Genomic DNA, 25194 nt, shown 5'->3' with positions numbered 1-25194 from the left:
ATAGAACACTAAAAGCCCTAAAAGGAAAGTTCTCTTAGCAATTGGTCACCAACCCTCCTACCTGTCCTTTTGGGGAATTTCTGTCCAGCAGAGGAGGAAGAAGGATTTGTACTGGTGGTTAAGCATGTTGTTCTGATTGTCATTCATGCCAGTATTCCTATGTGATGGCTACTTTTTAAAACATGGGTGCATCTCTAGAAAGAAATGTTGCTTGTTGCAACAAAGAAGGCACGGTCACACAGACAAGGGGCTAGACCAAAGCTGGTCTCTGTTGGTGGCAAACTCACTTCCAGCCATCACACGCCCGTGCAGGCCAATGCTGCCACCCTACGAGCTTTAAACGTGTCCTGCCTAAATTATACTCACTGAAGCAGAAGGACTTCCCCCTTTGGAAACAATGAAGAATAGAGAAGTATTTAAAAGGATACTATTATAAAGAGAGGGAAAAGATTAGGTCAGAAAATGAAAGTAGAGTCAGCCAGGGACAAAGAAATGAAACACAGTGAAGGAGAAAGGAGATGGAAGGATGACAGTGGGGGTGTGAGAGTCGTAAATGGTATTGACGTAAACCCCCAAAGGGAAAAATTGTGGAGTGGTGAGAGAAGTGACAAGAGCAGAAGAGTTAGAAACAAGCAAGAAAACAAAAGCAACTGTGAAGGAGATGTGAAATTTTATTTTTTATTGGAAATAACGTCAGACCTGCAGAGAATTTGCAAGGGTAGAAGTTGCAAGTGCCCGATTCACCTGTTGCTAATGTTTTGCCCCAGTTGTGCGCACCCCATTTCTCTCTCCCCCACCTGTCTGCTCCACATACACAGTTTTTCTCTGAATATTTTGAGAGTAGGTTACATACATAATACTCCTCTACCTCTAAGTACTTCAATATATATTCCTTACGAGTAAGAATAAGAATACTCTGTTAGCTGATCACAGTACAGCTGGGAGCTTCAGGAACTTTATAACATTGATGTGGTCCTTTCATCTCCTTACTGCCCGTATTCCACTTCTGTTGGTGTCCTGTACGGTGTCTCTTCCACTCTGATCAGGGTCCAGTCTAAGATCTTACATTGCATTCATTTATTTAGTCTTGTTTAATCTGGACCAGTTCCCTTGTCTATGCTGTTGTCACTTCAGAATATGGGCCCTTTTAACATATTTTTTTTTTACCAGAGTATTTATCATCTTCCGTTTGTCCATCTCCTCCTCATGATTAGATTCAAGTTCTGTATCCAGCTGGAACAGTGCATCAGCATATAGTGCTGCCCTCAGAGCTTTATTTCTGGAATCCTACAATGTGTGTCTGCCCTTCCAGCCAGGGCACTGTCTAACTCTTCTACTGTAGAGTTGATACTTTTTCCCTTGCAACTGATTTTAGCGTGTTTAATCTGTGGAGAGACACTTTAAAGTTAGGCAGATATCTTGCTCCTCATCAAATATCCTAGATTTGGCGTTCATTTATGATTTCAGCTGGTACCACTTGTCATCATAATGGTTCCAAAAGGGAGCTTTTCTGGTCCCAGTGCTCCTTGTACATTATTAATCCTCATCAGGCCTTCTACTGTAATAAAAGAGTCTGCCTTTCCTCCATCTATCCGTCTGTTATCAGTATGAATTTGTGAAGTTTTTCAGCATTTTATAATTTATTACTGTGCTTCTCATGCTCAGACTTTTCCAGATATGATTAGTGTGGGTTCCTGACTCCTACATCCTTTTAACATATCCCAGTCATTTTTTGAGCACTTACTTTCTGGCACAAGACGTTCCATTTTCTCTAAGAAACCATGGTACAAAGAATTTTAGTGGAAAGGAAGAGTACCAACTGAAACTAGAAAACCAGAATCTGAACAGTTGAGATAAAGTTAATGTACTGACATAAGTTTCCTACTTTCTTATTCATCTAATAACTCTGATACTTAAGTGTTGTCAACCCTGTTTTGTGGAATGTTACTTCGTGGCCCATAGATGCACTGGAAGAGACATGGCTCATCGATATTTAGGCAGAAGGTGGAGATGTATCTGAACTCACTTTGAGGATAGTGGGAATGAGAAAGGAAAGACAGTTATTAAAGGTGAAAGGCAGTTACTGAAAGAAGCAAAAGGAGGTAAACTACTCTGATACTTGAGGCCCTCACATCATAACCCAAGTGGTCTTCTCTCCAAGCTGGAATGTTGTCTTGTAACTTCTCCGGATCTTTCAAAGCCCCAGTATAACCTGGAACGTGTACACACTTGGCTAATACTCAGTGGTTAAGAGGAAACAGTGGGGAAGATCTGAATTTTAAGAATTGGAAAACAAAAATAATAGAGAATTTGACCCAAAAAATTGGAAGAGGATATGTAGATAAAAGGACAGAAGGTAGGGAGAATGCTGAGAGACAGGGAGGGAAGAGCACAGTCTCGGGCTGGCCCTGACAGGGTTCCTCTGCTGCTCTTTATAAGATCGCCAACATTTTGCTTCCTTACTGGGAAAAATGAATTTTTATGTGGTTGCACTTAATACAGGCCACATATTTGGGCATATATGACTCCTGTTGCAGTTACTAACATCAGATTGTTCTTTCAGTATGAGGAATCATGAAAAATCAAAGAAGCATCGGGAAATGGTTGCTTTGTTAAAACAACAGTTGGAGGAGGAGGAAGAAAATTTTTCAGGACCTCAAACTGATGAAAATCCATTGAATGCCAATTCTGAGGAAGAAATAGAAGATGCACCAAAACAAAAGTACTTCTAAAAATGCTTCTAGAACGTACTTAACACGTTAGAGATGAGATTGCATTTAAATGCTATTTTAGCTGAAAGAAGTTGCTCTGTTATGCTAATATTTTCCACATATTTTTTTTCTACTCAAGGGAACTTACAGTTTTGAAAGGGGTAAAAGTATGATGTCAAATATAATTTTTACAGAATACATTATGACTGTATTAAAAGAACTTGTATACCTAGGTAATTGATATGCTAATTGCCATCAATGGAACCACTGTTCTAATTTTTTAATGATGTGAATATTTTCTTTTTAATACCTTATGTTATTAAATACTTTTAAATTTTTACTTATCAATAGTGTTTTAATTTTTTTTTTTCACTTTGTCACAGTTAAATATTTGACATTTTGATTTCTATTTATTCTTAGGCTTTCTAAAAAGCAGAAGAAAAAGAAACAGAAACCAGCACAGGTGTGTTAAAAAAGTTTTATTAACACTAAATATCAAATATAAAGTGGGACTGCTTTTGTCTTTTCAGTATAGCTTGTATTAAGGAGAGGGGTTTTCACTCTATAATTTTATATTGATTATAAAAGAGATTGAAGGGAGTTAAAAACATTTTCTTTTTTCAACACTTTTCCCCTATTAATATGTATGTTGCTGATTTACTTAATTACTGTTGTTGGTATGTCTTAAAATTTTACAAGTGTAATTAGTTCCCTGATACTATGTAGCTGAGTGATAATATTAAAATATCTGGACACATAGGATGACTGGGTATTTAAATCAGGACAACAGTTAAAATCAGAAATATGTGAAAATTTGAGGGTTGATTATTGTATATCTGAGTTTCTTTTGGCAACAACATAAATGAAATTTGCAAAAGGAAAAGTTAATTAGAAATGTGTAGTGATTGTGAAACTTAAAAACAATGTTTCTTAATATTACTCAGAAATGTAAGTAGTATATTTCAAACCTGGTGTCTAAATCCTGTCTCTCTTAAGACTATTTTTAAATAAAAAATTATTATGTTATATATGCATAACAGTCCTGTAGATGTATAAAAACACAATGAGTTTGTTCATTTTTACTAAGGGTATTTGGTGGTTCTTAAAGGAATGGAGTTGATTTCTGTTCTATTTTAACATAATCTACTTATATTAGCTTACATTAGTATTAAATATTATAGTTCTTTTTGAGAAAATTTAGTTAACAATAATTTTTAAGAAAATTTTTTTAAAATTTAGGTAACACATGAATAATTTTTCATAAAACTTTAGATTTGGCTTATCTATTCAAGTGGTTAAATATTTGAAAATTTTTTATCTGTTTCATATTCCAAAAATGATAAATGACACAGGAATTTGTCACTGTTAAAATCTGTGACTCGGAACTTTTGCTTCAATTATAAAACCACATAGCAAGTTATATGTTCCTTTATAAAATGACTCATCCTGTCTTCCACTCGAAGACTCTATAGTCATTAGCTTAGAACATTTCCTCTCTTTTGTGTGTGCCAGGACCGCTAGAATAAAGACAAGATAAGACAGATTTATACCTCACCCAAGCCTGTCTTGTCTTGAGTCGGAAAGGGTAGGTCCTGTAGATTACAGTAATGAACACCTGTATTTGTGTTTTCTTACTAATGAAAATGCTTTGTTTGCTACATCATTTTTCCCCCTCCAAAGCTGTATTCCTTTATATTAATAACTCTTGTTGATAATTTCTGCTTCTATCAGGAAGAAAGCCCCAGTTCAGACCTCGTTTTATGTAGCACTTTTCCTGATGTTTTCTCGGTTCTTTTTGAAGGGAAGGTAGTGTGGAGACATGAACTGGTAGATTGAAGAGCAGGAGGCAGCAAATACAGAGAATCAGGGAACTTCAGACTGGGAGAGGTTCTGTATGGTCAGAAAAAGAAATCTGAATAAGCCACCAGGATGAATGTAATTGAATTATATTCAGTTTCCAGAAAACTGAAATTGAATGTAAACAAATGACCCTGGCTGACAGAAAGGAGGAATCCAAGTAACTTTTGAGCACAGCACTCTGAATATCCTCCATGGGGCACATTCTAAAGACAAAATTACCTGCAAGAAAATAAATCTTGAACTTAGTAGATATTTTGGTGCTAATATTTTTGCTAGAAATGTGTAACAGTCTAGTCATAAAGAAACAATTAGACAAAGCCAAACTGTGGGACAGAACAGCCAGCAGATTATCAATATCATGAAAGGGAAAGTAGGGCTGTGGTTCTAGAATAAAGGAAATTCAAGGGACATGACCACTACATACAATATATGGTCCTTGGTTGTCGCCCCTGTTAGGGCTCGCAGGGAGAGGACATTACTGGATTATGAATATGGATTATGAAACCGATCATATCAGTGTTAAATTCTTGAGTATGAAGAGGGTATTGTAGGTATATAGGAGCATGTTTTTGTTCTTAGGAGACACATGGGAAGTGTCATGATATCCACCTACAGCTTACTTTCATCCTTCAGGGTGTGGGGCAGGGTGTGTGTGCGCGCCTGTACACAGAGGAGGGAGGAAGGGGAGGGAAAGCAAATGTGGCAAACCAACAACACTGTTCATTTAGTGAAGGTATGTTTGCGAAGCTTTGTCTTTTTTATAATGCTTATGTGCTGTTTTTTTTCTCTAACTATAAAAGAAATAGGTGCTCATTGCAGATCATTTGGAAAATACAGAGAACTAGAGATATCACCCCTAATTTGGCCTACAGATACTACTTACTACTGAATTGTAATCAGACATTATACATATAATTTTCTATTTAAGCTAATATGTTGTAAATACTGTTCCACAAAATTGAATCAGTACCTTTGCAGATATGATTTTTAAGAGCTTCATAATTCCTTTCATACAGCCAACCATTCACTTAATGAACATATGGATTGTTTCCAACTTTTCCCTTATATAATCTTTCTGCAATGAACATTCATGTTTTTAAATTTTTATCACTTTTTCTTTTCACTTCTTAAAGATATACTCCTCCAGGGTGTACGGAACATTATAATTGTTTAGGATGATTATTTCGTATCATAAAAACCTGAAATTACTGTATTTATTTTGTAATGCATATGTGTTTTGTTACCTAGAATTATGATGATAATTTTAATGAAAATGGAACTGAAGAAGGAGTAAAGGTTGAATCAGAAGATACCAATTTAAATCAAGACTGTGCCAAAGAACTAGAAGGTAGTCCCCAAGCAAATAGCAGTGTCACAGAGACTGTCCAACTCTGTGATGATCCAAAAAGTGAAGCTAAGAAGTAAGTCAATTTGATGGTGTTTTCTAATTAATGTTGGTAGTAAGACTATCTTTTCATATATTGGGGTGCCTGGGTGGCTCAGTAGGTTAAGTGTCTGCCTTTGGCTCAGGTCATGATCCCAGGATCAGGCCCTGCATCAAGCTCCCTGCTCAGTGGGGAGCCTGCCTTTCCTTCTGCCACTCCCCCTGCTTGTGCGCTCACTCTCTATCTCTCTCACTCTCAAATAGATACATCTTAAAAAAAAAGGATATCTTTTCATATATCAAATAACACCTTTCCCATGATTGATGAAGCCAATCAGGTAGGTATATCAGTGACTTATACATTTATCCAGACAGACATCCCACCCACACACAGATGAAGGATGTTAGAGGACGCTAAAGGAATGTGCTCATGGACATTTCAGCAATGCGGCCCAAATCAGAAAGTCACTTTGATCTAGTTTTTTATCATATTGAGGTCCTTGTTTTATGCTAGATCAGTAATCCTTGATACACACATGAGAACGAGTCTCCCGATGAGGCTGCACCCCACTCGCCTGGAGCATCATGAAGCATGTGTCCATGCTCATGGTGGTCCTCCTGTGTGGGGCCCCGCAGTGCAGGTCATCAGGATCTGTCTGCACAGTCTGAGGCCTTCCTGCTGGCAGGAGCCCCGCAGTGTTGGTGCCGCACCAGGTCACGGTAGCTGGCCAGAGGAAGGTCTTTCTTGGGAGAGAGCATTCCTGGTCCTCCTCTTCCTGCCTTATTGTACTTTCTTGTCTCAAGCCTCCTCTGTTCCTCTGGAGCAGAGAAGAATTTCTTACTCCTTGAGCAGAGACCTGAACAGTAAGTAGCCTCAGGTCCCTGCCTAGGACAATGAGAAAGAGTTCAAATGACAGAGTAAAGTAGGAGCCTGAGTCTTCAGTGCTTACCATTGGGGACCAGCGAAGGGGTGGGGCAGTGCACCTGGGGATGTAGGCATTGAGGTGGTGGCGGCAGTGAGGGGAACAGACCTCAGGGAGGTAGGCCTGCAGCTCCAGGAGAAGGAAGACAAGGAACCACACAATACCCTGAAGTCTTGTAGCTTGTGTTTCAACTGTTTTAAGTAAATTCCTTGGTTTTGGTGTCAAATTTGACATCCACTGTGGTCTTTAAAGTTGCTCTTTAAAGCTGTTCATTTGAGATGGAGAATTTATAAGATTGGCCATTAAAATTAATGAATTAGCCTTTAAAGTGCATGTCACTGTTTCAAGTCTTCTTAGGAGTAAAATAATAATTAAAAGGGACATGTCATTATTGGATTGTAAGACTTGTATAATTTATTTTCCAGTGCTCCTAAACCCAAAGGAAAGAAAGCCAAAGATACGAAAAAATCTGTCAAAGTACCTGCTGAACCACAGACAGTGGTAGGTCAAAATCATATTGACATGTTTTCAGTGGACATTGTTTAAGCAATATAATCTAACTCTTAATTCTAAAGATGTAAGTATGTGAGGAGCCCTTCTGCACCTGCTGTGCAGGTGTGGATCCTTCCAGAGTTATTCTTGACGAGTGTAGGACTTACTATATCTGTGTTACTGTCATTGTTTGTCTTTAAAGTAAAAGGCACATTGGACCACCAGACTGTGACAGGACAGTTATGTTCTGTTTTCCATTACTTTGGGATCTGAAACCTTGGTCTAGTGCATACGGTACACACTGTTGAATGTCTCTGGACTCTTAAAGCTGATGGTGTTGGTTGCTGGGACCTAACTTTTAAGAACAGCTACCTCTTTGGAGCCTGTTTTAGTGGCTGTCATTTTGTTAAAAGGTCTTTATTTTGAATTATTTGATAAGTAATCTGAACATCAAAACATAAATGACTGCCCTCAGGTAATAACATTTACTTTTATTTATGATTTTTTTTCCCTCTTCAGAGTGATGTTCTTATCAGCTGTACAACCTGCCATAGTGAATTTCCATCCCGGAATAAACTTTTCGACCATCTGAAAGCCACAGGTCATGCAAGAGCACCTTCATCATGTTCTTTAGGCAGCATAACAAGTAGTCGAAGCAAGAAAGAGAAACGTAAAAACAGATAGAAATTCTGCCAACACTTTTTCTTTTTGATTGTCTCTAGATTTTGAAACCAAAAACTGAACTGAAATCATCTAAAGAGTTAAAATTTCGGTGATCTGCAATTTATTGCATTGTGGAAGATTATTTTTTATCTTGTAAAAACATTTTTTTTGTTTAATATATATTTTTTAAACATTTCATTAGTGATTGAATTCTACTTTGCCATCTGAATTGACTTGAATGTCTCAAAACAGGTAAATGCTGTAAAAGTACGCATTCTTGATTTCTGTTGGCTCACGTGGACAGAAATGTACAGGGAGAATTAAATTATTTTAACACATACAAATGTTCCTTTCTGTTTTATTTTGTGGATTTCACATAGTATTTTTATACAATTCAGTGCTTTTGTATTTTCTTATGTTTCATGATCTATCAAAGACTCAAATTGTTTTAAAATCATCATAGATTTTTTTTCTCCCCTGATATGATGACTCCAGTTCTAATTTTAAAATTATTTCTAAATAACCTATTGTTGATTACTGTATTTTTTTCCTCAAGGACAGTGATAGGTAGAAACTAATTGAACATACATGATTGTTTCAAGACTAGTATCTTTTCAAGGTATAGCCATATTGATTTAATTTGAGATTTTATAGGTAATTCTCAATAAGATACATCTTTTGGTGTTTTGCTCTGATTTAAATTTTGGAGGTGGAAGCAAATCAATGTATATGGTGCTTCCTTCTTTGGCACAATGTCAGCCGTAAAGCGTGATGGATCAAGGTGGCAGGTGGTTCAGATTTTATAGTGACTCCTTGACAGAAGATTCTTTTCTTCATTATTTTCAGAAGTTTTTAATTTTGTTTTTTTTTTATCATTTAATGGAAAACAACTTTTTTAGTAAAAGTTTTTTCATAGGGCTGATATTTATGCCATCTGTTGTATAACAAAGATGAATATTAACTCAAAAAATGGAGAATGGTTGTGAGTATGGGTCAAGTATATGGATCAGTGATGAGTCAGTTTTTAGGATGAGGATGGATTAAATAGGCAGTTCTTACAATTGGCCTTGAGAGTAACTTTGAAGTTACTAGCTTAAAATACATACTTTGTATTCAGTGAAGCTGCTTATATCCTTGAATCTTCAAGTGTTTTTTTTTTTCTTCATTTAGAAATACAAGATTTTTTTGTAAAGATTTTATTTATTTATTTGAGAGAGCACACGAGTAGGGGGCAAAGGAAGAGAAAGAAGCCGACTCCCCATTGAGCAGGGAGTCCCATGTGGGGCTCCACCCCAGGACCTCAGGATCATGACCTGAGCTGAAGGCAGATGCTTAACCAACTGAGCCACCCATGCACCCCATAATGGATTTTTTTTTTTAAGATTTTACTTATCTGAGAGAGCACAAGTAGGGGGAGGAGCAGAGAGTGATGGACATGCAGACTCCCCACTGAGCAGGGAGCCCAGTGTGGGGTTTGACCCCAGGACCCTGAGATCATGACCTGAGCTAAAGTCCAATGGTAACTAACTGAGCCCCCAGGTAGACTTCCCTTATCTTCTTCTTTTCTCTCTAATACCTATCACTAATTCCTCCTAATTGTCGACCATCCTCCCTTTCTTGTCCCTTTCTTATCCCTTCAGGGGAAATAGCAGCCAGGTCTTTGGGCTCTTTCTCCCAGCCATGATCTGAAAACTTGCCACCCTCCTCTAATTAGAACTAGGTGAGGTGGCTGTAATAAGAATAGGAATATTGATGAACAAGAGGGCATATTGATCACATACTATTATACAGTAGAAATACGAAGTCATCTTGAAAGACAGATTGTCCTGCGAATGGCCATCAGACGTTCCTTGCTTTTCCTTTTACCCACCAAGCAGCTATTTAGGAGGATTGACTGGAGTTACTTGTCACTTTTATTCTGATTGACAAAATTCAACCATGTTTTGAGGGGATCTTCATCAGTTGTGATCGAAAGTCAAATCTCATTTGTAGTCCTGTGTGTGTAATGCAGACAAATCATTTAACTTCTCTGAATTTTATTCTCCTTATCTCTAACACAGTTCTTAGCAGAGTATTGTCTCCATTTATCATACAGGATTATCAAGAAGACCAGATAAAATAGTGTTTTCTATTGTCATTCTTCTTATTTTTTAAATTTTATTTATTTATTTAAATTTTATTTATTTATAATCTCTACACCCAATGTGGGACTCGAACTCACAACCCTGAGATCAAGAGCCGTGTGCTCCTCTCACTGAGCCAGCCAGACACCCCAGTTTAAATAGTATTCTGAAAGTGCTTTTAAAATACAAAAGCTTGGGGATCCCTGGGTGGCTCAGCAGTTTAGTACCTGCCTTTGGCCCAGGGCATGATCCTGGAGTCCTGAGATCAAGTCCTGTGTCGGGCTCCCTGCATGAAGTCTGCTTCTCCCTCTGCCTGTGTGTCTGCTCCTCTCTCTTCTCTTCTCTCTCTGTCTCTGTCTCTCATGAATAAATAAATAAAATCTTTAAAAAGAATACAAAAGCTTTATACAGAATTTTGAATTTAAACGAAGAGTTAAATTTTCAGTTAAGATATTTGCAGACAGGGATGCCTGGGTGGCTCAGCAGTTGAGCGTCTGCCTTTGGCTCCAGGCCTGATCCCAGATTTCCAGAATCGAGTCCCGCATCGGGCTCCCTGCATGGAGTCTGCAGCTTCTCCCTCTGCTTGTGTCTCTGCCTTTCTTTCTGTGTCTCCCATGAATGAATAAATAAATAAAATCTTTAAAAAAAAAAAAGATATTTGCAGACAGGAGTGCACATGTTGAATTAAACGTGTATTAAGTTTTATAGGAATATCCTTCCTAATCTACTTCTGAAGAGGAAAACAGAAACATGTATTATGCTGAAGGTAAAATGTTATTTTTGGTGAATCACAGACATTCAATTTCATTTGTCTGAAGCAAAACAGAATAGTCTAAAATACATGAACACATATTTTACATTGATCTCATTTAAGGGTCAGTGGTGACCACCATCTGAACTGAGTAAGCAGAGGTGTGGGAGATGCATGGAATGCGGGTTCTGTGAGGAGACACTTAGGGGAAATCATGTTTGCTGTTTTCTCCATAATTCATTCAGTGGTGCCAGAGCTGGGGGTTCGCTGGAAAACCTAGTGAGACTTCGGTTTCAAAACAGGAGCAGTTTGCTTAGTGGAAGTACACTATAGGAAAACAGGACTGCATCAAATTATAAGCTTTGGTGGAACAACAGACACTGTAAGTAAACAGCCTCAGACTTAGACAAATTGTTTGCAATATATAGAACAGCCAGGATTAGCATCCAGAACACGTGAAAAAAAATCCCTCCTACATATCAATGAGCACATGACGCCATACATTAATACAATAGAAAACACAAAAGTTCTCAAACTTTTTGGTCTCAAGATGCCTTCACGCACTTAAAAGTGGAGAACTCCGGAGGGTATTAGTGTGTATAGTTTATATCTTGATATTCGCTCTCTTAGAAATTAAACAGATTTTTAAAATATTTATTAAAAATAATACATGTTGAATATGAAAAATAACTTTTGAATGAAAGTTTAATGAGAAGAGAAGCATTGTTTCACATTTTAAAAAGTATTTTATTTATTAGCAAGAGAGCACAAGTTAGGGCAGGGGCAGAGGAAGATGCAGGCTCCCCACTGAGCAGAGAGCCTGATGCAGGACTCAGTCCCAGCACCCTGGGATCATGACCTGAGCCAAAGGCAGACACTTAACCAGCTGAGCCACGCAGGCACCCCCATTGTTTCACATTTTTGAAACTTTCTTTGTCTAGCTTAATGAAATTGAAGATTCTTCTATTGGTTTCTGTAATTAGTCTGTTCCTCTGTGTTTGGTTAAAGTATATGAGGAAAATGGAGCCTTGTGGGCCCCTCTGGCTCTCCCAGACCACACTTAGAATGGCTACATTAGAAAAATGGGTAAATATATGAACAGAAAAAGCTGGAATAGTTAAACAATGTGAAAAGTTAAACAATGTGAATAGTTAAACAATAGTTAACATTGATCATTGTTACCGAGAACCAAGGAAAAACAACTTCATAATTGTTCTATGCTTTCAGATTGGCAGAAGGGAAAAAGTCTCACAAGATCAAGATTGAATGTTGATGAGGATGAACAACAAATGAGAACAAATTCATTTCTTTTGGAGTAAAATTGATTCAATTTGATGATGTCTGTGAAAGTTGAAGATAGGTTTAGCCTATGACCGGAGGCTCAGTGGCCTTAGGTATATAACTAGTCTCTTTTCCTGGTGCCCACGGAGCAGCATCTTGGGCTTCACCTGGCAACTCGCTCCTGAGGTAGAGCTCAGGTCCCACCCCGGACTTGCCCCATGAGTCTGTGGTTGATTTCTTAGGTGATTCATATGTTCTTTAAGGCTTGAAAAGCAGTACTCTCCAGAACCCATGCACTTGTACAATAATAAGTACAAGGCTTATTATTATTACGTGGATGCTCACAGCTGAATTATTTGTATCTAGGAAAAGTGGGAGATAGCCTAAATGTCCATGAACAAGAAAACAGATCAATTATGGCCAATTTTAAGATGACAATTGAATAGTTAAAATGAGTGAGCTTGATCTATAGTACCAGTGGATAGCCACTGGGGAAGAAAATAATGAGTGAAAATACGCTGTTGGCACGAATTTTATTGTTCTTGCTTCCCGAAAGTATACTTTTGTTCTAGTCTGCCAGCTGACCAGTTGGGAGATACTTTCTGAAAGCCTTGGAAGCCACGCTCTTGTGTTGCTGGCGAGACCACCAGGGGACAATTTGTCGTATTTCTGTTCTGGAGTTTAATCTTCTCTCGGAAAGGAGCAACAGTTTTTCAAAAAGTGATTTTGTGTTTGTTTCAAACTTGTTTTAATGAACTATGAAATGCTGTTTGTAAAAGATCCCCTAGGACACTGAAAGGAAGACAAGCATCACCTGGAATCCCACACATACCAACATTTTGACATAGACTCCCACGACCACTTCTAGGCAGATAAAGATACTTAAAAACTGAATTTGTCCTCCAGATACTGTTTTATGACTTCATTTCCACTTATGCATGTGCTCTATGTCTACTACTACATATTATTTATTTATTTAAAGTTTTTATTTATTCATGAGAGACGCAGAGAGAGGCAGAGACACAGGCAGACGGAGAAGCAGGCTCCATGCAGGGAGCCCATTGTGGGACTCGACTCCGTGATGCCCTGAGCCACAGACAGACACTCAACTACTGAGCCTCCCAGGCGCCCCTGATCACAGTTAAAAAAAAAAAAAAAAAGTGCTACATTCATCTGCGTTCTCCCCAAACATGAATCATGTTTTGAAAAGGTAGCATGGGGGGCACCTGGGTGGTTCTGTCGGTTAAGTGTCTGCCTTCGGCTCAGATTATGATCCTGGGGTCTTGGGATTGAGCCCTACTTTGGAGCGGGTGGGGGGTGACTGGTGGGGGGCGGGTCTCTGCTCAGCAGGGAGCCTGCTTCTGCCTCTCCCTTTCCCTCTGCCACTCCACCTGCTTTCTCTCTCTCTCTCTCTCTCTCTCTCTCTCTCTCAGAACAGTGAGTAGATCCTCAGAGATGGTGACGGGTTGAGAATCAAGGCAGGTGTGCAAGGAGCCTTCTGAGGCACCTCAAAACCAAAAGGTAGGGATAGCTATTTCCTCCACTGCAGGTCGGAGCGGAGAGCATAGGTATTCAAGTTAGAGCCACCTGGGCTCAAATCTCGGCTCCAGAGTTTACAAGGTTTGTTAACCATGGCCCATTATGTCAAGACTTTGAGCCTGTTAACTTCGGAGTAAACAGACCTGATAACTGCTATGTCTTAGTCTAGTGGTTGCAATCATGAGCTCTCGTCTACAAACCCCACGTGTATGGCACACAGGTGCCTGCTGCACCCCGCTTCCCCTTCCCGTCCCCTTCCCTCTGCAGTGCAAAGAGCATGGATTGGATTCCAATCGATCTTCACCCAGACCAGGGTGTTTTCCTCTCTGGATCTTGATTTCATTGCTATTTTATCAGGAGTCAGAACCATGACCTTGATTCACGAATTATCTGGTCCTGGGGCCGCTGCAAGAGGCAGTTGCCACCATGCCCAGTCCCAGGACTCCGCGTCCACCTCCTCAGTGCACCCCCGAAGGGGCTGAGCATGACAGAAACAGAAAACTGGGGCCCTCTCCTCCTACTGGAAGCTCTTGCTTTGGAAATGACACCAACTCCCTGGGACCCTCAGTTGAGACTAGACATATGTAAAAGCCAAGAAATGTCTATTTTACTTGAACACGTGTTGCTAGGCTGCCTTGTGTCGTCCTGTAACTCCGTGAACCGGTCTGTATTGGGTGGAGGACCGTGTGCTTCAGAGAGCCTGGGCTTTGCAAATAAAGGAACCTGGGTTCGAATCCCAGCACTGCCTTTCATGAGCTGTGTGACCCTGAGCGTACTCTTTAACCTCACTGCGCTCTAGTTTCCCCATCTGTAAAATGAGGGTAATGTTATGGTATTAATTTCCTCTTCCGCTGTCATAAATGACCACAAACTTGATGACTTCAAATAATACACAATTATCTCACGGTTCTCGAAGCCAGAAGCCTGCAGTGGGTCTCACTGGGTTGGAGCCAAGGTGTCAGCAAGGCTGGCTCCTTCTGGAGGCTGGAGGGATGTGTCTGTCTGCTGGCCTTTTCCAGCTTCTGGAGGCCTCCTGTGCTCTGGCCCCCAGAGCTCTGGCTCTGGCCCTCCGCAGGTGTGGCCCCACCATTGCCCAGTCGCAATGGCTAGTGGTCGCTCCTCCTCTGACTCTGACCTGCTTCCACTTACAAAGACCCTTGTAATTACAGGCCCAGCTGGATCACCCAGCAGAATTTCCCATCTCAAGATCCTCCATCACCCCTGCAAAGTCCCTTTTCCCAAATAAGGAGACGTATTCATGGTTCCGGTTCCGAGGATGAGGAGGTAGGTGTCTTTGGGGCCGCCCCAGGGCCGGGCTGCAGAGCCCCAGGGGGTAAGGACCCCGAAGCAGGAGCACCAGGCGCCCTGTGAGGACCAGTCCTGGGCTGCAACTGGACTGTAGGCCCCTCGAGGGCAGGCAGGGGCTCCGTCCTCCTTTTCCTCTTCTGTCCTCCCGCCTGGCCGAGCGCGGGAGCCACAGGACCCGTTTGGGAAATACTTCCCAACCGAATGGCACCTGCCGGGGCTCTCCTCTCCACTCCTCTCCTCCCCTCCCCTCCCCTCCCCTCCCCTCCCCTCTCCCCTCCCCTCTCCCCTCCCCTCTCCCCTCCCCTCTCCTCTCCCCTCTTCTCTACCCTCTCCCCTCTCCCCTCTCCTCTCCCCTCTCCTTTCTCCTCTCCCCTCTCCTTTCTCCTCTCCTCTCTTTCCTCTCCTTTCCTTTCCTTTCCCTTTTCCTTTTTTTTTTTTTTCAGAAATCTGAAATTTACCTGCTTCTTAATATTTTTCTCAGACCCTCCTATTCTTTGTAGGAGACAGGCTGGAAGCAGCATGATAGCAGGGCCATTGGGGTGATGCGCTAATCCCCCAGTCCTGCTGAGCAGAGCTGCCCGGCCTTTTTCTGCCCCATCCTCGTCCTAGGAGAATGGATGGTTATTTGATGTTGGTTTGGCAGAGGAACTGGGCGTGGGCGGCTTGGCCCCTTGCTCTTCTTCTCTGGGCTGGGCCCGTGTGGCTGTGGAGTGGAGTGTTCTAGTCTGATCCAGGCCCACAGTGAGGGGGGCAAGGAAGCAAAGCAGCAAAGGCTCTGCTCCCCCGGGGTGGCCAGCAGGGAGGGTGGGTGGGGTGGTGCCGAGCCCCGTGGAGGCCGTGCTGCTGTGATGGGGTGGTCTCTGGCTCACTCTGGGGTTTAGTGGTAGGAAGCCAATGTTGCCACAACCCTTCGAATGTTGGATAATAAACCTGGTGTTTTGATGCTCATTTGCTTTGGTCCATTTCCTCTCAGTTGGAAAAAAAAGAATACTACATAGTGGGTTCCTTCTGAGGCTCAGAAGTCCAAGGATGCCTTTTGCACTTAAATTCAGCACACCCTAGAGTTTTGGGGACCTGGGGGAGGAGAGCAAACGGGGACCCACACACCATATGTCGAAATGTTTCAAAGTTATAAATCAAGCTAACATACTATTAAGTTAAATATGCTTTATCCTCCTACCCTGGTAATTATAACTTTATAATGGCCCAAAAGGTCAGGTTCAAATTTTGAGTTCTCAGATTCCTTGCATTATCTACCAGAGAGCTGGGCCGTGGGGAGACCTGACTCCCCAACTGCTCATCCCGGTCTTCCCACCCTCAGCTCCATCCTGCTTTGTGTAGATAGCCCAGCACTCATTTCCAAGTTCCACCTAAACTCCTGCAACCAGCTCCCCTGGTGGGTTGTGGGGCAGGGGGTTGGGGGGCTGGGAGGGAAGACCCAAGTAGTCCCTGCATGTGGGCTGTTTGGAGCTATCTGGGCAAGGGATTTTGAAGTTCTGGGGAACTAGATTATGGCCTAGATTTCAGAGCCTTGTGGATACCTTGGACTACAAGGTAGAATGGGACCCCTCTAAAGCTGAGAGCCCAGAGCAGGAGCCCCCCTGCCCCTAACAATACTCTGGAGCAGTGTTGTTTCAGTGACTCCTTCTCCACAAAGTTTCCCCAGTATCTCCTCAACCTGAGTGAGTTTTTCTTCCTCTGAACTCCTCTGCCATTTGACACTTACAGTCTTCCTCCAGGACAAAACAATGGAACTTCAGGAAGGGTTCCCTCCATTCACCACTGCAGAGGAGTCTGCTCCTGAAGTCACTCTGCGCTGGAAGCCCAGGGCAAGCAGAAATGCTCAGCGACGGCTGCTGTCGATTCTGATCCCCTAGCTCATTTCCAAATGGAAACTTCAGCCTGTTAGACCAGCTCTTATTTTCCTTAAAATTTAATTAATATTAGGTTTAATTTGTTGTCATTGTCGGTATTAGCACAACCTCACCCCCTGAGAGGATGAAGTAATGCCCTCTCCCTGTTATCACCCTTTGCTGGGGATGGGGGCTGATAATAACATTGGACATTTTAAAAGAGCCTTTTTTGGATTTTTTTTTCATCATTTTAAGTCCTTTATTTTGTTTGTTTGTTTGTTTTGGCTACAATCAGATTCTTTTTTGTTTGTTTTTGTATTTTTAAAAATCTATTTTGGAATTTTAAGGGTTGATTTGTTACTCCTATGGAAGCCTTAACATCTAAAGTTTCATGGTTATTTTTTTAAATGTATGGTAAACTTACTAAGCAAAGTCTCCCCATCTCTTAATCATTTATCACTCACTTGTGCCTGACACTTTCCTCACATGCCATCAGCGTCATCACACGATGGAAAACAATGTGATCTAAGAGCAGATTGGCTGGTTAGAATGTGGAGAAGCCATAATCAGTATGGATTTATTGAGGCTTGCTCTGAGGCTTGCAAGCGATCAAGAGAAGCCTAAGGCCTTTACTGACCCCTTCAAGGGAAGAAAGTCTTCCATAGTCCATATTCCCAGGTCTTTCCAATTTCCCACATCGTTAGCACCACTCTGGCATCCTGATAGCCACTTAGAAACCTGACTGTTCTCTAGGAGACCTTAGACTGGGCAAGTCTGCAACAACAACGCCCCAAAATTGCAAAGCCCAGACCCTTCAAAAATTGACTTCAGCTCTGTTTCCAGGAAAAACGATACCGCAGCCCTCTTGATGTACCTGCTGCTTCTTTAAAATTCCAGGCAGCAGTGAAATGCTAGAGCAGATATGGATCTTTGAGTTTATCTATCTAGCTCAACCTCCTCATTTTACAGATGAGAGCACTTGGTTTGGGGAAAAGGCCATCCCCTACTTTGGTAACAGTGCTCAGTGGACAGTGACCAGTGCTGGTATTTACATCTACTTATATACATATTGGCGCCTTTCCTTGTTCCAAGAGGCACTGCAGACCAAAGGTGTGGTACTGAGGAACCCACACACAAAGAGAAGACATGAGTTCTCTGTGCTGCAGTGAAGATTCTTTTCTCATCCAGATACAGAGAAGTCAAGCCTGTTTTCTTTAAAGCAACTGAATCCCTGTGTCACTGCACTCCTTTATGTAATCCAAGTCTCTATATTAATCCTGTGCTCTGTGCTTGCTGGAGAAAATGTTCCCTATACATGAGTATCTTCTTTGCAAAATGTTTAAACTCATTAAATTAACCATTTTAATCATTTCCAAGTGTACAAGTCAGTAGTATTAAGCACATTCACAATGTTGAACGACCACCACCATTTATCCATTTTTCACCCCTGCCCCCGAAACTCTGGACCTGCTAACCAGTAATTTCCCATTCCCTCCTCCCCCAGCCCTTAGTAACCTCTATTCTACTTTCTCTCTCTATGAATGTGCCTGGCCTGGGTTCCTCATACAAGCAGAACCGTACAATATTTGTCCTTTTGGGGTTGGTTTATTTCACTTAGCAGAATGTTTTCCGGGTTCATCTGGGTGGTAGCATGTGACGGGATTTCCTTCCTTTTTAAGACTGAATACTATTCCATTGTATGCATAGGCCACATTTTGGTTATCCATTCATCCATAAAACACTTGAGTTGTTTCCACCTTTTGGCTATTCTGAGCTATGCTGCTATAAACACAATTATACAAATATCTGTTTGAATCCTTACTTTCAATTCTTTTGGAGATACACCCAGAAGTAGAATTGCTGGATCCTATGATAATTGTGTTTTGCTTTTGGGGGAGCTACCACACTGCTTCCACAACAGAAAACATTCCCACCAGCAATGTACTAGTTTTCCAATTTCTACTTTTCCTCCCCAATACTCGTTATTGTCTATGTATGTGTATTTTGAATAATAGCCACCCTAACAGGTGTAAGTGGTATCTCACTGTGGTTTTGATTTGCATTTCCCTAATGAGTGGTGATGTTGAATATTTTTTTTACATGCTTGTTGGCCATTTGTATATCATTTTTGGAGAAATCGCCAGACAACTCCTTTGCCCGTTTTTGAGTTGGGATGTTTTGTTGCTGTTAAGTTGTTAGTCTTTATGTATTCTTGATACCTTATCAGGTATATGATTTGCAAACATATTACCCCATGTGAGCTATTTTTTCACTCTCTCAATAGTGCTCTCAATGCACAAAAGCTTTTTTTTTTTGCACAAAGGCTTTTCATTCAGAATAAGCCCAATTTACCTGTTTTTTCTCTTGTTGCCTTATTCAAGAAACCATTGCCAAATCAAATGTCATAAAGACTTTTGTGTTTTCTCCTAGACTTTTACAGTTTTAGCTCAATATTTAAGTCTTCAATCCATTTTAGTTAATTTTTGTATATGTTTTAAGGAAAGGGCCCAGCTTCATTCTTTTGCATATGGGTATCCAGTTTTCCCAGCACCATTTATTGAAAAAGTATCCTTTTTCCATTGAATGGTCTTGGCACCCTTGTCAAAAATTAATTGACCATTTATGAGAGAGTTTATTTCTGGGCTCTTTATTTTATTCTATTGGTCTAAAAATGTTTCTTCACACCAATACCACACTGTTTTGATTACCGCAGCTTCATAATAAGTTTTGAAAACAGGAAATTTGAATCCTTCAGCTTTGTTCTTCTTTTTCAAATATGTCCTTTTAAAATTGTACATCTCGACAGCATGCATTTCTAAAAGACATTTTCAAGAGTGGAAAAATCTGAATCTTCAAAACTTTAATACATAAACTAAAGCATTTTCTGCCCTTTATCTAATGCACTGAAAGGATTGAGTGAAACACATCTTGCTTCCTTGTACTCAAACCCACCACTTCACCCTGCAATCCTTCTGGATGGGTTAGGCAAGTAAGGGAGGAGTTGATTCTGGGTGTACAAAAAGAGGTGTACATCTAGGGGAAGGCATTGCTCTTGTGAAGGAAAAAGCTCCCGCTAAAAAGTAGATGGATGGTAGAATAGAATATTGCTAAAAAGAAGGAAGGGGGTGTTACTGGAGGGGTCTAGGTTGACCCCAGGGATGTTACCAAGGATAAAGAGGGCCCTCTAGCCCAGGTTGGTGGAGCTGGCTCAGGACCCCTGGGGGAGCATTGATGAAGTCCCTGTGCCAGGTGCTGGTGGGTGGCAGGGCCAAATGGAACTAGCTGGAAGAGTGTTTTTTGATGACACCTCTGCTAAAGTTCACTTACTATATTGATGTACCCCTGGTACCATCACAGGAAGAAAAAAAAATCCTAAAAATATTTTATTTCTGGCATAATTTCATTCTCTCCTCCTACCTTTTGCTTTTTAAAATTTTCCTTCGAGTGGCAATCAATGATGCCTGCAAATTGAGGCTTTTAGCTAGAGCAGAGAAAGAGTTAGATAACAAGAACAAGCAATGGTTTAATTCTTGCACGGATTAGGATGAGGATGACTATCAGGGTGGGCAACATGATGAAGAAGGGAACAGGGCAATTAGCCCAAGAAGGCCCAACTTGTACCAAGGACCATTGATGAAACATTCCCATTCCCATGACAGCCGGGGGGGGTGGGGGTGGGTGCAATTAGAGGAGGTGGGAAGGCTGTGAGCAGCGGGGCCAGGGGGGGCAGTACAAAGGGATGGCAGGGAGGCAAGCCAGAGTTGAGAGATGAGTTAGGTCTGGCTGGGGTGAGTGGGGAATTTCTGGCACCAGGAACGTAGAACAAGCAGGCAACTGGATCCAGCAGTTCCCTCTGACACCAGGAGAGCCTGTGCTCCAGGGACGAGGAAGAGAGTGCAGTAGAGACCTAGGGGAAATGTTCAAGAGGTTGCTGATAGCACCAGTCTCTAAGCCATGCAGGGTTGCCCTGGAGGCATCTCTGGGAATCCTCAGCATCTAGATAGTAAAGAGCCTGACATCATGGATCATGGATGAAATCACTCAGATGAAGAACACAGATAGGAGAAAAAAGAGTTTAAGGTAAAAATCCCTGGGGTATAACAGCCTCTGGCAGTAAACTAAACAAAACCCAATGCACAAGAATGCAAAGACTCAAGAGGTGGTAAGCTGATGGCAGAGCATGCAGCCATTAAAAAAAAATAGAGGGAGACAAATCCTAGAAAAAGTAATGTGACCAACAGCTTTAACTGCCACAGAAATGCCAAGAAAGGTGAGGACCAAAGGCATTTTGTTGAATTTAGCAGTTAAGAGGTTGTATTAGTCAGGGTTTCCAGAGAAACAGAACCAGTAGGATTGGGGTCCCTTCCTGGCTCCCAACATGTAACTCTTGGTCTTGAGGTTGTGAGTTTGAGCCTTACATTAAGTGTAGAGATTACTTAAAAATAAAATCTTAAAAAAAAAGAACCAATAGGCTCTAGTTAGCTATTTAGCCAAACATCTATCTATATAGATGTATGTATATATTGATATATGCTGATATATATATGTATCTATGTAAATAGACTTTCTATATGTATATATATCTACATAGATAGATATATCACTATATCTAGAAAGATTTTTGGACACCAGGGTGGCTCAATTATTTAAGTGTCTGCCTTCAGCTCAGGTCACTTTTCCAGCATCCTGGGATTGAGCCCTGCATCTGGCTCCCAGCTAAGCGGGGTGTCTGCTTCTCCCTCTTCCTCTGCCTGCTGCTCCCCCTGTTCATACTGTCTTTTTTTGTCTAATCAATTGAGGTTTATTATAAGACATTGGATCATATGATTAGGGAAGTTGGGAAGTTCCGGTCTGTCATCTGCAGGCTGGAGACCCAGAGAAGCCAGCTGTAGTTCGAAGGCCCGAGAACCCAGGAGAGGAGCATAAGGTGCACATTCCTGCCTAGGTCTGAAGGCCTGAGAACCAGGGATGCCGGACAGGAGGAAATTGATGTCTCAGCTCTAATGATCAGACAGACAGAGACGGCACAGCCAGTCTTCCTCCACCTTATGGTTCTATTCAGGCCCTTAGCAAATGGCATGATGCCCATCCAGGCTAGGGAGGTCCATCTGTTTTCCTCAGTCCACCAGTCCAAACACTAATCTCTTTCAGAATCACCCTGACAGCCATACCCAGAAATAAAGTTTAACAAGAGTCTGGAAAATCTCACGGCCAGTCAAGTAGCCACATAAGAATAACATTCCATCACCGCGGTTACTGGTGACTATTTATTTATTTATTTATTTATTTATGAGAAAGTAAGAGAGCAAGCGAGTGGGGGTGGGCAGAGGGAGAAGGAAAATCTCAAGCAGACTCCATGCTGACCATGTGGGGGCTCACCCTCATGACCCTGAGATCATGACCTGAGCTGAAACCAATAGTCATAGGCTTAACCACCTGAGCCACCCAGGCAACCCTAGTTACTAGGGACTTTGAAAAGAACAGGTTTCCTGGAACCAGCTTAGGGGCACTGAGGAAGACGGAGTGAGAAAAGGTTGGAGCAGCACTCCACAGTTTCTTCAGAGCAACATCACTTTGAGGAAGAGGATTTTTTTAAAAGAAATATATATATATATATTTTTTTTTTTTTAATAGGAAAGAGGAGCACATTTATGGGTTGAGGAGAAGAAAGAAGAAGAATGTAGAAGGGAAAAATCCAGCAGAGAATGAACAATTTGTGCAGTAAGATCCTAGAGAACATGGAGTGATTGTGGGGGAGGGAATAAGGGTTTCTGTGAAACAACAGCCTGCCCCTGAACGTGGCCAAGGGCTGGCGAAGGATGAGGAAGCAGTAGCTAGGGAGGCCTGCGGGTGTGGAGAGGGTGCACTGAAGGTGGACGGCAAGCAGGTGAGCACAAGCCCTGGGAGGGGGGGATCCATGTGAGCACAGCAGGGGTGTGAACTGGATCCCCAAGGAGGGTGCTAAGAATTGGGACACCTTGGAGAAGACAGGACAGGTATCTGGGAGCCCTTTCAATTCCTCATATGGTCTTCTCACAATTCATCCAAGGGTGGCTTCCTTACTTCCTAAAATAATCCCAGGGGTGCATGGCTGGCTCAGTCCGAAGAGACGGGACTCTTGATTTCAGGATTGTGACTTGGAGCCCCATGTTGGGTGTAGAGATCACTTAAATAAATAACACTTAAAATAAATAAATAGGTAAATAAAGAAATAAATAAAATAATCCAAGGTACTTTGTTACCTGATGTCCTACCCTTACAAAATACATTTCCAAATACAAGTTTTTATATGTTATATATGTTTCCAATGATATATTCCACGTTCAAGAATATATATTACATGTATTTATAAATATATAGGTTTCTGAATACACACACACGCAAGCCTGTATCATTATTTATTTCGGGTGGGCTACTTGCTGCCTTAAACTGCAGGAGACATTGTAGCATCTATAGATAAAAGGCGAGAAACACCAAGCAGCAGCACGAAGAGTTGATTCTTGCACTTTCTGTGAGGTGCAGTGTGTCAGGCAGGCATGTGAGGATGGAGAGGATGAGGTCACCCTGCCAGAAGTTTCTAGTCTGGTTAGGGAAATGAGTTGTACACGTGAGAACATTAGCCCAAGGTGGTGATCACCAAGCATTCAGTGCCAAAAGGAATGAAAGTTCTGTGTCAAAAGGAAAGAGATACCAAGCAAAGAGTCAACATTAACTGAGCAGCTACCAGCGTATTTTATTTTATCCTCGTAAAGGTTCCATGAGGTTATATTGTTCTCTGGACACGGGAAGCTTCAGCAGGAGAAGTGAATTTGCTGGAAATGAATCAGGTGGAGAGAGTGTGCAGGCTCACTCCATTGCATCGTGTTGTTGTTGTTGGGACTTATTCAAAGTTCGTGTTTGCACTAGCAGCTGTCTGCGACGACCCTCCCCACCCAGTTCTTAATTTGATGGTGACCTTGAGAGCTCTTTGAGTGGCTGCTCTTCATCACAGACGCTAACCCGACACTTGCAGTTCTGCAGACGTTCCCTGCGTCTGGACTGGTATCATGATGGCTTTGTTTCTGTCTGCACTCTTACTAAATTAGGTGGGCTTTTTGCTTTTGTTAAGATCCTTTTGGGGCATTGTCTTCTACTGTGCCCATCTTTAATGGGGCAAAGCTTATGACCCATTTTTACTGCTTGTGACCAGTTGGAAGTGAGCCTTCAGCTTTAATGACCCCAGAGCAATCGGTTGATGCAGCACCCAGCAGCCTTCAACCTTTGCTCCTGATGATGACGAAGATGCTCTGGCATTGGCATTCTGATGACAAAATGGCAAATGTTTTGATGTTTTTCTATTATTCTTCCATTGTTCTTTACAAGAAATGTAAGATTTAAGCGAGATTTAAAAGGTGGAAGAATGAAGTCCTCCATAGTTTAGAGATTACCTTGGAATTAGCGGAAAGTCAAAAACTACAATGATACAGAAAATAGAGTTTCATAACACAAATAAGAGCATAGTTTGTTACTGTTTTTCTCTTTATAAGTGTTATTTTACATCGCTTTATAATCATTATTAATGGCATAACCAAAGCTTGATATGATGGGGTCTTTTTTTTTTAATTACTCCCTCCTGAGTGGATTGGTACTGCAAGAATTTTTAAACAGCTGCCAACATTTTACTGTTATATTCTAATCACATGATTGACTGTCAATATGTTCCTTGTGTGGAAAAAAGTTTACTTGAGCTGAGTGTTCGTTATCTTCACTTTGGACCATTTTAACAAGAAAGGAAATAAAAAAGAGCTTGGCAAGAATGTGGGCTCCTTGCCTTATGTAAGCTGGCTTACCTCCCACCTCCTGTGGGTAGAGCAGAAAATGGAAGGGGGGAAATGGGGGTGCGAAGCTCCTGCCCACGGCTCCAAATGGAAAGCAGTAGGAATCCATCATGTTTATAAACTCGTGAAAGAAATGAATGACCATCCAGGCTCAAAGGCCATAGTTTTTGCCCTTTCTGCTCCATGCTTTTTCTGATGGCTTCTGCACCTTAAATCCCCAAATTCTCTTCAAGAAGGAGGAGCAGTTTCTCCTGATCAATAGGCGCTCAGAGCCATGCAACCATCAGTCAGGAAATGAGGCCCAGGACCTGGCTACCCAGTGGAGTTCCATTGCTGGCTTTTACTCTAGAGTGACCCCTGAAGGTGTGAGGGTAACAGTACGCCGGTAGGCATACACCTCCTGTAGGATTCAGGAAGCCACAGGAATATGCTCTACGAATTTATCTGAACAACGAAATCCCATTAGCCTATTTCTCCTAGGAGAGGGTG

The 25194-nt window shown here is 41.5% G+C and overlaps 1 protein-coding gene across 20 annotated transcripts in view; it reads left to right on the top strand.

Moving 5' to 3' along the window:
• Positions 1–25194, top strand: part of DNAJC21 (DnaJ heat shock protein family (Hsp40) member C21) — a 44117-nt gene that overhangs the window by 14996 nt on the left and 3927 nt on the right. For 2 of the 20 annotated variants that reach the window (XR_013378643.1, XR_013378634.1), the window contains exons 8-17: positions 2564–2722; positions 3132–3174; positions 5820–5992; positions 7304–7379; positions 7890–8285; positions 11153–11289; positions 12135–13398; positions 13622–13709; positions 14897–15011; positions 22523–22775. Coding sequence is in view for 2 of the 20 variants with exons in the window: in XM_077896253.1 (XP_077752379.1) it covers positions 2564–2722; positions 3132–3174; positions 5820–5992; positions 7304–7379; positions 7890–8054 (616 nt within the window). In the remaining 18 variants the exon portion in view is untranslated. Of the gene's footprint in view, positions 1–2563; positions 2723–3131; positions 3175–5819; positions 5993–7303; positions 7380–7889; positions 8378–11152; positions 11290–12134; positions 13399–13621; positions 13710–14896; positions 15012–16763; positions 18692–22522; positions 22776–25194 lie in introns of those variants that run through there. The other 18 variants (XR_013378646.1, XR_013378636.1, XR_013378651.1 and 15 more) reach the window with 15 other exon arrangements.

Source organism: Canis aureus, chromosome 4 (genome assembly GCF_053574225.1).
Source record: "Canis aureus isolate CA01 chromosome 4, VMU_Caureus_v.1.0, whole genome shotgun sequence".
NCBI lineage: Eukaryota > Metazoa > Chordata > Mammalia > Carnivora > Canidae > Canis > Canis aureus.
The sequence above is the reverse complement of the archived record's forward strand: the minus strand, read 5'-3'. Positions and strand labels throughout refer to the sequence as shown.